The sequence below is a fragment of the Octopus bimaculoides genome, chromosome 25 (assembly GCF_001194135.2).
Source record: "Octopus bimaculoides isolate UCB-OBI-ISO-001 chromosome 25, ASM119413v2, whole genome shotgun sequence".
Lineage (NCBI taxonomy): Eukaryota > Metazoa > Mollusca > Cephalopoda > Octopoda > Octopodidae > Octopus > Octopus bimaculoides.
This window is the reverse complement of record NC_069005.1, coordinates 5729315-5741557: the sequence shown is the minus strand read 5'-3', so window position 1 is coordinate 5741557 and position 12243 is coordinate 5729315. Positions and strand designations below refer to the sequence as shown.

The 12243-nt window shown below is 37.0% G+C and overlaps 1 protein-coding gene across 1 annotated transcript in view; it reads left to right on the top strand.

The window, feature by feature from the left end:
• LOC106879255 (ubiquitin-conjugating enzyme E2 2) overlaps positions 1-12243 on the top strand; it is a gene marked incomplete at its 3' end in the record, with an annotated part of 59414 nt that overhangs the window by 23660 nt on the left and 23511 nt on the right. The window contains exon 2 of the mRNA XM_014928752.2: positions 1132-1195. Within this exon, the coding sequence (XP_014784238.1) occupies positions 1132-1195 (64 nt within the window). The remainder of the gene's footprint in view (positions 1-1131; positions 1196-12243) is intronic.

Genomic DNA, 12243 nt, shown 5'->3' with positions numbered 1-12243 from the left:
TACAATCAGTATCTGTAAAATTATAGGTGCAGGCTGAGTGGTAAGAAGTTTGCTTCTCACCTACATGGTTCTGGGTTCAGTCCCACTGCATGACACCTTGGGCAGGTGTTTTCTTCTATAGCCTCAGGTTGACTAAATCTTTGTGAATGGATTTGGTAGACAGAAACTGAAAGAAGTCCTGTGTGTGTGTGTGTGTGTGTGTGTGTGTGTGTGTGTGTATACCTTCTTGTCTTGGCTTTGTGCATTGAATGATGGTTGTAAATGATTGTCACTATCACACAAGCAGTGTCAGCGTCATTCATTTCCAATATTCTGCAATCTCTGGATTTGGGGAAATATTACCTTGCTTGGAAACAGGCAGGGCAGGTAGCTGTGGAAAATATGCCTCAAATAAACTCTGTCTGACCCTTGCAAAACGGAAAAGTGGGTGTTAAAATGAAGATATAGTGTTGCCTGGTGAAATTGGAAATTTCTCTATTATATTACATATTAGTTTGAATTGATGTTTTTTTTTTTTTATGTCACCCAATCCAGTAGCCCAATAATTGCTTCCAACTTCAAATCTCTGACTACACAACCCTCTAACTACATAGCTGATAAGGCAAACATGATCTTTACTGGTCATTGCTATGCTTCCCGGTATCTATGTACAAATAGTTATTTTAGCAGTCAATATGGCCTGTTGATTTCCTGGTCTGAGAAGCAACGAGATCACCAAAGCCCTATTGCATTCTAATGCTACCAAGGAATATCAGACTAGTAATTTAACCATTACAGCTGCAACCATAACAAGGTCACTGATAATGGAGTGTTTTAATTTGTGTGTGATTAATTTAATGGGGTTCTTGTATTACAGACGTTTGTAGTGTCTTTCCTATATTATAGTATGTTGCACTTCTCTCTATGGTAAAATAAAGACAAAGAAAAAATTTAAAAAAAAAGCATTTTCTTAATAAAAGATATAAAACAATAAAATGTGTTATTACCTTTCTTTGACATTTTAAAAGATACTTTTTTGGGGTATTGTTTTATTTCTTTATAGAATATAAGAAGTTTCTTTAAGTAATGTCTTTTAGATTTAATGTTTGTTATTTAACTCTATTAAATTTCTTCACTTTTCTCTTTTTGCAGGAACTGCAGGATTTAGGTCGAGATCCTCCAGCTCAGTGTTCTGCTGGGCCCGTTGGCGATGATTGTACGTATCTGTCAGTGGTTTTTATTGAAACTCTAAACTAATCAATAGATGTCAGCTTAGCTTAGTGAAAAACTCTTGAAATAGAAAGCAAATTTAATTTCTTTAATCTTATTTTAATTTGCACAGTGGAAGTGTGCCAACGTTCAAGATTAAACTCAACATCTTTTGTGAATCTGCTAGTTCTAATTGGTCGAAGTCATATGTACATACAATCATACTATGTTTTGTCTTTATATTTTACTAAACATGTGAATAATTTGATTGAACATTTAAAAATGGTAGATGATTTCCCCACCCGCCCAATATAAAAAAATTTCTGTAATAACATTGGGTGGTGCAAAATGTGCAGAATGAAGAAATACTTTTTCTTATTTTATATATTAGAAAGTATATTCTTAGCTGGGCAAAAATAGACAAGAAATGCTCAATAAAATTGTAGATATCTTTTTAACATTATATAAAAACCTCTCTCTCTATATATATACTGATAGCCCAGAACAGCTGCTTAACTTTATAGTGTCCATACACCACTAATACAACTTGCACATAACCCACCAGGCACTCTTCTACTCTCATACACATTCTGATTGTATCTAATGTAAGGCCTGGCTAGTTGCCTGTTAGGAGGACCTCACTTTTCTATCATTTGTTTACTGAAATGATCTTGGCTCTTCTCTCTCTCTCTCTCTGCTATCCTCAACTTACATTTCTACAGTGTCCTTGCTTCTCTTGTAAGCATTACTGTCTTTCTCTCTCTCTCCTCTATTTTCATGTAATCTCTCTTCCACTAGAACTCTTCTAGCCATCTTTTCTCTTCAGTTACTCATCTACCCCTGTATAAACTGAACATTAGTTACCGTATTATCTTTGTTTTAAGAGGTGTGGTGGTGGCCTGTAAATGGGCTCTGAGCATTGTTCTTCCCCTTCGCTTATACATTATCCGGTATGAATTCACTTTGTAGGGATCTGGTCCTGGTTAACAATTGTCTCTTTTTATGCCCTAGCAGTAATTAGCAATAACTACACTCCGCCATTGAGTATTGTAGTGTCTACTGGCTGCATGAAAGTCAAATCCAGCCATGACAAAGACCGTATTCTCTGAAAAGGGTCTCCAATTGTACTCAGTAGAGAAATTCTGGAAGAAACTAATCAAAAATATTTTGTACCTTGGTATTTTGATGTTACTTTCTCTGCCGTTATTTATGGTAAAGATGAGCCAGATGTCTACATCAGCCGAGTGTGTGGGTTATTGCCAAAGGTGACTTTGATTGAAATCAGAGATCCACATAGTTACCAAAATTTGCATCTTCTAACTGATCATTCACCCCATTCTGCTCTACAGCTGTAAGACATGGCCAATAGGAGTGGTAGACTCACGCAGGCTGGAATTATTTGGCCACTTTTGCCGTGGCACAGTTTTTGTGTTTGTGCTTTGGACAAAGACTTTCACTACTGCTGGATTAATTCCTTCTCACGCCTTTTGCCGAAAGGGTGTCTTTATTGGTTAATCGTATAATTTGTCATCCATGGGGGGTGATTCATCCATGACGCAGTTGTTCTAGAACTCCTTCTTGGTTGGTAGAAACAGTAAGATAGGTAGCTGAAAATGTGAATTGGTATGATTAAGTTGGATCTTCATTGGATCTCTGGTCCTTGCATGTATGGTGTCTGCTGTTGGAAGCACGACTGGTTGATGATTTGTGATCATTGGGTGTGGTTGTTTTCTGTGTGCATTGATATGGATTCATTGATTGGAGTCGGCTCAAAAGGTGAATGACAACAGAAGTATACAATCAATGCAATCTGCCTCAAATACATGAGGAGGTCTCTATGTGGTTGCTCCACTTGCCAAAAATGGCAGCTGTATCTCTCTCAGATCATACTCAACTGTCTTAACCATTTTAATACAAACCCACCTGAAACTGTTCTATGATATGAGCTTTCTGTTTTAAAGGATCTTAATTTAATCCTTTTAGGTTTATCTTCCAAACAACAACTTAATAATGAATAATTTTACTAAATTCTTCCTGATTTTCAAACTGAAACAAAATCTGTATTTCAACAGAAATAAATTTACAAAAGGGATACCATTGATCATAGGCCTGTACTAATTGGGGTTAAGCTTTTTTTTTTTTTTTTTTTTTTTTTTTTTTTTTTTTGTATGAAGTGGTTTCAAGCATGGTTGTGTGTTGAGGAAATTCACTTTGCAACTATGATTTTTGGTTTGGTTCCACTGCCTTGCAACTTGGGGGGCAAGTGTCTTCTATATCTTTAGGTCAGCCAGAGGCTTGTGAGTGAATTTGTTAATCAGAAACTTAGACATCTGTTGTATAAGCATTTGTGTGTGTGTGTGTGTTTGTTTCTTTTTGTTTTCATACACTAATTGTAAATGGCCTGGAAGTGTTTTTTGTTTGCAATCTTCCACAAAGGTGTCCATAATTGAAGAATTAGGGGGATATATGTTTAGAAATGGTTGAGGGTCGGTGACAGCATCAAGCTGTGGAAAACCTCCTTCAACAAATTTCATCTGACACATGGAGTCTGACCCAAGGATAAATACACACATGCATTACATGCTTCAGCACAGTTTGTGCCTACCAAATCCATTTGCAAGGCATTGGTCTGCCTGGGGCTATAGTAGAAGGCACTTGTCCAATGTGCTGTAGTGGACTGAGCTCAAAATCATTTGATTGCAAAGCGAGCTGCTTAACCACATGGTTGCCAGGCCTGCACCTTAAAAATATTTTCATAGGAAAGGACATCCCTATGACTTCATTCTGTGTCTCTTATACATCCTCAGCAGGAGACTGGGGTTATATTACAGTTACCAGTGGGCCTGGTGGTGGTATTAAACTGTTCCATGGATTAGTTCTACCATCCCGAAATAGGGATAGTTCTGACAATTGACTTTCCATACAACATTTTAGTTATATTTCATTCCTGACTACCTTACCATCTGTAAGTAGGTCTATCACCTATAATTCATTATAACAAATATATTTCTTCTAGATACTTCTGTTGAGTTTACTGCTGTGATATTCTGTGTAATCGTGTTTACTATGTTTGCTAGTTCCACTTATTCTTTTACTTGAAACATTTCTTTTGGACTCTTCATGAGAGGTTGTTGCTCCAGCTGGTTGCCATAATAGATTTTTGAATCTATATACAATTGTTTCAGTGGTTATATGGTCGTGTATGTGTGTGTGTGTGTGTGTGTGTGTGTGTGTGTGTGTGTGTGTGTGTGTGTGTGTTTATAAAAATTGGTTTATATGCAGATTGAATAGGTTGTTTCTGAATGGGTTAGTTTTGGTTTTTAGACATTGGAATATTATTTTAGAATGCTTCAGACTAAATAGCCAGGTGGCTTTTATCCTCACTCACTAATGCATAGAAAGAAGGGTCTGTGATCAAGTGAGATCTAAATTCTTTATGTTAAGGAGAATAATACTTGGAATTTCCTCGATGAGATGGTGAGTGGCACATTGGATGAGGAATGTTGCAACTGTTTTGAAAATAAAAATACATAATATTCCTCTAAAATTTTTATTTTCTCCACAAATTTGTACTTTTGAACTGTTATATTACTGAAGGAAACGTTTGAATTTTTGTGAGGGTTTTAACACTATATTATCTAAATTTCTTCAATTTCTTGTGAAAACCCAGATCCCTTTTTGTCTTCACAAATTTAGTTCTATATTTAAGAGATGAATAATTATGTACATTATTTACATTTGACGGATATTTGTCCTCATCTTGTTTGTTGTTAATGTTTCAGCTGATATACCTTCCAGCCTTCATGAGGTGTCTTGGGGAAATTTCGAACCTGGGTTCTCATTCTTAAGGTATTTTTCGATATTATTATCATTATTATTATTCAGGTCATTGCCGGGAATTGAGCTCAGAATCTTGGGGTTAGTAGCCCGTGCTCTTAACCACCATGGGTATATGGTGTAGTGGTTAAGCACGCGGGCTACTAAGCCCAAGATTTCAAGTTTGAATCCAGGCAGTGACCTGAATAATAATAATATCGAAAAATACCTTAGGAATGAGAACCCAGGTTCGAAATTTCCCTAAGACACCTGATGAAGGCTGGAGGGTATATCAGCTGAAACGTTAACAACAAACAAGATGAGGACAAATATCCGTCAAATGTAAATAATGTTCACAAATTTAATCCTTAATTTCAGAAACCTGACTTTCCCCTTTTCTATGTGAAATGTATAGCTTCAACTGTTCTAGTTTGCTTCATGAAAGTAAAAGCCGGTTTTACTCTTAGTTGAGTGACTGAGTGATTATGAGTGTCTTTCCCTATGTCTTGCCATCATAAACGAAAATGAGTTCATATAGTTTCATAATATAAAACCATGGATTCAGTTACAGTTAAGGGCCAAATGGGTGACGGGTTACATCCACCTCTCCAGAAATCTGAAACTGCTTTAATTTCAATGCCAGCTTTGTTGAGGGTGACTTAAATGAACCCTGATCTGGTGTTAACATATCCTTCTGTAATTAATCCCTGTTTCTATGTCTGAGTGTACTTTGTGAAGAGCAAACTGCTACTGCATATTTATCCTGGAGACCTCTGATCAAAAGCCTTCCAGCTGTGACCATACCATTTTTTTTCTTTACCATTTTACAGTTTGTATCTTGAACAACATTATCAAATGTCTTTCTTTTAGTAAGATGATAGGGTATTTCTGAAAGAGATCTGGCTGCTATTTTATGCTGTCAATGTAAAGGTTCCCTATAGCAGTTTGTCCTAAATGTTACTTTTTGTTTAAGAGCATTTCCCATTTTGAGCAAAGCTTGAGGTGAAAGGGGTTGGACTATCATTATTATTTGACGTCTTCCTCCTGTGCTCGCTTGGGTTGGGTGGTTTGACAGGAACTGGCCAGTTAGAAGACTACACCAGGCTACTACTGTGTCTGTTTTAGCATGGTTTTTACAGCTGGATGCCCTTCCTAACACCAACGACCCTGCTGTGATATTTAGCATTGAGATGGAGAAAGCTGTGGCCATCTGAAAGTGACAAAAAAAAAAATCATGAAACTGGGATATATTTTTGTTGATTTGAGGCTGTGTGGTAAGAAGTTTGCTTCCCAACCACATAGTTTTCAGTTCAGTCTCACGATGTGGCACCTTGGACATGTCTTCTATTGTGGACCCAGGCTGACCAAAGCCTTGTGACAGACAGAAAATGAAAAGAAGCTTTGACCTTGCAGGGTAGTTGTAAACAAATGTCACCATCATGCAAGTGGTGTCCTTTATGCCTAATATTCTATGGAAACATGTCTGGTCAGGGGGGAAATATTGCCATACTTGGAAAACAAGTGAGGAAGGGCATCCAGCTGTTGAAAAATCTTCCCCCAACAAATTTCATCTGACCTGTGTGCAATCATTGAAAAGTGGGTGTTCAGTTAATTGCAAGTTTTTGAAACTTTTTGTTATCTACATTTATAATTACTTGCTTAGATTTTATTTAAATTTTTACTTGTTTCAGTCATCAGACTGCTGCCATGCTGGGGCACCACTTAGAAGAATTTAGCTATTAACCCATTACTACCTGTCATCTCTGCTTGTATTTTGGAATGTGATTCAGTTTCTTCCATATGTAAAGGATATTTAATATTACATCTCATGGTTGCTGGACCTGCTGGAAATAGCATTCACTTCAATGACTACTAACACATACATGCATTAAATAATGTAGCCTATTCTGTTTGGAAAAACGGGATTAGATGGTCATGTTGGAATGTCTTTTGATCATAGTACTGTCTTTACCTAGGACAACCTATGGCTAAACAGTATTAAATTTCGTAATTAGAGTAACAAAATTAGTCCATCCTGCGCATATCTACATGAAGAGACAACTCTCTGCTATTCTCGATTGGTTGCATCAGTTTTTTTCCCAGCATCTGTTGACAGCCTTTCGGTCTTGTGACCCTTGGTTTTCTCTGTCTTTTTTCTTGTGGCAACCATTCACATGGTTGTTGTGTTACTGTCACTTGGAGACCTTATCATGACATTCTTCTTAAGACTTTTTTCTTTCTGATGGTATGGCATTCTCCAGATTTTCCTCAAAAACTTTTGGAAGACTACCATCTTTTTCCTAGTTTTTGTTCTTGTTTCACTTGCATGTAGCGTCCACCATAGGGTAGTACAGTGGTATTGTACAAGTGGTTGACCTCTTTCCGGGCTAGATTTTATACATTCATTGAAATGCTCTTGCCATCTTCCCAATTCTGCTTTTAACATTAGTTTCAGTGTCTCTGCCACCACACAGAGAATGGTGCTTTAGCATTTTCCAGCATACAAGCTGATGTATATTGTGTTAACATTTAAACTTTGCTATCTTTCCAAATCCTGTTGCATTTCACATGGAATTTTTGGTCTTCCACAATTGTCTTGGTGTGAAAGTTGACCTACCATTTTTGTCTGAAAAATTTGACTTGTATGCAGGAAAATACAGTATACAAATTGGTTCAGGTCTTTACCAGTGAGTTGGTGCCCCCACATCTGGCTGATCTCCATGCTTTTGTCTTTGTATATATTTTTAGTCCCGGTTTTCTATGCCACTACTCTCAGGTGGTGAGTTAGATCTTTTTATATTGACTCTGGGTGCTGCCGACAGTGTAATATCAAGGCAGTTGTCTCTGATCTCTCTACTGGATGCTGCATTCCTCTTTGGTGATTGTGTTCTGTCATTTTTCTGACGAAATCCATGATTAGTAGAAAGAAGAATGGTGATAAGATGTACCCCTGGTGAATCTCCAGTGGTGATGTCAAAGTATCCAGTAAAAACTCTCTCTATATAACACACTTAATGTATTTATATAATTGAAATTCCAGAAGCTGGGGTTTTCGGTCAGGAAAAATTCCTGATTAGACTTGCCGTGTTAAAAATACTTCAAAGCTAGACAGAACGAAATTGCCCCAGAAACAACCATGTGAGCAACAAATACATGTTGCATAATTCAAATAATAGTCTCTAATATTTCTGTTTTTGCTTTTTTTCCTTCACACAACAACAACTGGATTTTAAAAAATCTCTCTAAAGATTTACTCTCGGATCCCATAAGGTTTTGTGATGCTTCTCACTCTCGAATACTATTGAATGACTGTTGGGACTACTCACACTATCCATTATTCTATTAATTTGTTCACACCATACTTGTCTCTGTCTGAACCCTACCTCTATTCTTTCTATTGTCTTGTATCAATGACAACACAATGTTGCCATCATAGCATGCTACAAAAGACTTTGTCCTGGGCTGACGACAATGTAACACTGCTCCAGTTGTTTAATGGACTATATTTCCTTTCTTTGGCTGTTTGTTGAGTCTCATTGTTACTCTTCTGGGGAAACAGTGTTGTTGCTAGCAGCTGTTTAGTAATTTGTAAGTGATGGTTACAGTACTTCATCTTCCGTGCTTCAGCAGCTCAATTATCATGATTAAATTGACAAATATATAAATAAATACTTTCACACAATTCATTTATAGATAAAAAAAAAAAAAAAAAAAAAAAAGCAAAATTATTTTGCTATGTGGCTGCCTGATGAAGTGAGAGTAACTGCTACTGAATTGCAAGTGTTAAGGGTTCGGTACCAGTCTTGTACTGGTGCTGAGTGATCAATACAGCTCAGTCCCGATCTGATTGATAATCAATGTAAATTTGCTGACAGTAAAAAAACAAATATCGCTGTGAATGGTGGCTCATAATTATGGTTAATAGGTATGGGTGTGGTTGTGTGGTATGAAGTTTGTTTCTCACTCACATGGTCTCGGTCCCACTGCGAGGCACCTGGGACAAGTGTCTTCTACTACGGTTCCGGGTTGACCAAAGCCTTGTGAGTGGATTTGGTTGACAAAGTTTGTTGAAAGACGCCTACCATGTGTTTCCCATTCGAAATATATTGTTTTCAAAGTGACTACTAGTCACTGATTTATAAATTAAAAAATTACTATTCGTGAGATATTCAGCAACAGTACTTTGTAGTAAAGATTGTCTCCTGGGGCTAAATTACAGCAACATTAGTCCTAAACCAGGACTGCCATGTTATGTTGGCAAACAGTCTTTACTACCCTCTCTGGAATTCAAACACTGCTTACAACTGTCTAGAAATTTTTTTGCAAGTTTTCTTGATCTCCCCAGTGAATACTTCCTTGTTAACTTGGTTTCCCACAAAATACTCAAATTTGCTCCTGATTGTAACCACTACTGAGTTATCTTAGATTTCTTAATTGGTGTCCACATTAAACCGATGAACAAGGTTTTTGCAAAACACCTGTTTGCCACTTGCAGACAAACAGGCAATTAAACCCCAGGATCTCTTTCTTCAAGCCAAGAAACTCACTGGCTAAAGAATGTAACTTAAAGGTAGTTTTTGTGGAACTATTAACAAAACATTTCAATAAAGGACGTTTTTATTTCTGGAATAACCTCAACAGGTCTAAGACTTGGACTATTTAATAGTAAAACAACGCTAGATTTGGAAAGCAGTTTTAGAAGCCATAGCGTTGGACTTTTAATTAATGCCAGCATTTATAGTCAAGATGTCTTCATAACCATTACTATAGTTACACAGCTACACAATAAATGGGAACCTCTTTCAGCGGCTGCTTCCCAGAAGTATTTGATGGGTGGAAACTCCCTACCCCCATTTGAAAGGAAAACTCTTTTTCCTATGCTTTGTAAATCCTGTACTAAATATTTAGGCCACCAATATAAACCAGTTGGACTATATGTATTTATTTTTTCTGCTTTATTAATTTCTTCTGTTTTGTGCACTCACTGATGTTGTAATTAACCATTAATCAATCAGTTTTTGGTTGACATTGCAAAGTGGAATGATTTAGTCATTAAACTATTCAAAGGCAACTTGATGTGTTCTACACAGCTTTGTTCTTGAATTATGGGAGTATTTGAAGTTGATATTAGTTTTGCCCTCTCTCTCTCTCTGTCTCTCTGCTCAGATCAAATCCTGGGACAGTTTCATGATCAAGCATTCTTCTGTTGTATTTAAATTTAATGGCCCAGAAGCCCTCCTGTCCTCCTTAGTGCTGGCAAACATTGCTTTCCTAAAAATTTCACCAGTTATACTCTTTACGAAATGTGATTGTCTGTTGCCATATCAACTTGAAGGTACTCTGTGAATGATTGTGAAATTATAAAGCAAAAAATAAATTATTTAGCCAAAGAAGGCATCCTAGAATCCAGTAACTCGTGGAGAGCTTAGGTCATAATAAAAAAGAAGAGAAATGGAAGTTGTAAATGATAGCTTTTCATTGATTTCTCAACCACTATCGACATTCTTGTTCTTCTTGATGCTGTTCCAGTGTCTATCATTGACGATTTAATATATATGCTATAATGCAACAACATGTCTTCCTATTTTGGCAAGGTCAGCATGAAACAACCACTGGTGATTATTAAAGACTGTCCTTATACTGCTTTTCAAACCTTGGAACTATTCTCTCAGTATACAAAACTCCCATTTGGCCTTTTATGAATATTCTGGTATGTTTTCAACAAATGATGAACTGTATTATCTCCTTGAATAAGCTTGAATTCACAATGACATCATTGTATGGAGTAACTCTTAGGAAGATCCCAACCGAAATCTAAAGGCATTTCTGTTGAAAAGATCATTGGATTGCTAGTCTGTCTGTTACAGTGAATGGGTGGCATGGTTTTTTTTATTTTTCAGAAAAGAAAGCCCCTTAATGAAACGTGCTACTTTTCCATTTCTCTTATTACCCCCTCTTCAAAATAAAATTGACATATATGCTTGTCCCTTTGTCAAGCACAAAATCATCGGCATAATCTGCATCTGTGATTTTGGTCCTTTGTGGATGTGGTGTGAATCCATTGTCTTTAATGGTACCGACAGAAGTTCTGAGAATAATCCAAGCGAATGAAGATATAGGGTGTTAAGTGTTGTCTTGTGGAACTTTTGCCACAGTTTCAAAGAAATTTGTATTGCCATCTCGAGATTGTTCCGTTGAATATGTGCCTTTGTAGAGCATCGTAATTAGCTTTTAGTGAAAACTAATCAATTCTTGTGTTAACCTCTTTGTATTTCCCAATGTGGACATTGCCTCTTCAGACATTGTTTTGGGGTCTGAAAGAACTATTTTCTCTAACTGGCACTTCCTCGGCTGTCCGCATTAACAGAAAGCTCAGTTTGTGTTGAAGTGAGAAATTCCCTAAAACAATGAATTGTGCAAAACACCGTTGGAATGGTATTCTATTTATAAATACAGTTCTTGATTCAGTCTCTACTACAAGTGAGACTCTGATAATTTCTTTTTGTCTTTTTCTTTTAGATGCTATTTTCCAGTTGGCATCTCCTGATCCTTTTTAAACAAAACAAAACAATCATAATGCCCAACATATTTAGGGGAAAACAGTTAATTTGGTGGAGTAGGGCTCACCAAATCTTAATTTTAGTAACACTTTTGGCTCCCGTTCTTTGTTCCCAGAGGGAGATATTTTCAGTAGTAGTGTCTCCATGCCTATCACCTCTATTAGTCACTGGAAATACTTGATTATTGATTTATTTAGCAAACTTAAAGGAGGTTGAATGTTCTGTTGTATTCTTTAATAATTTATGTATTGTGTAGTGGGTGAGTTCTTTATTTAAGCTTGAATTTGGGTCGTATTTATCATCATCATTTAATGTCTGCCTTCTATGCTGGCATGGGTGGGACGGTTTGACAAGAGCCAGCCAGGCAGAAGCCTGCACCAGTCTTCTGTGACCGTTTTGGCAGGATTTTCACAGCTGAATGCCCTTCCTAACACGAACCACTCAGTGCTTTTTATGTGACACAGGCTCAGGCAAGGTCAGTTTTGGTAAGGTTTTTACAACTGGACACCCTTCCAAACGCCAACCATTTTACAGTGTGGACTGGGTACTTTTAAGTGGCATCTGCACTGACAGGATCACAAAGTACTTGGAAGACAAAAAAAAAAAATTCCATTTGAGAGAGGAGGGGTCATTGGCAGAGGTGATTTTGTGTCAGATGATGAAAGGTTATGAGACAGAG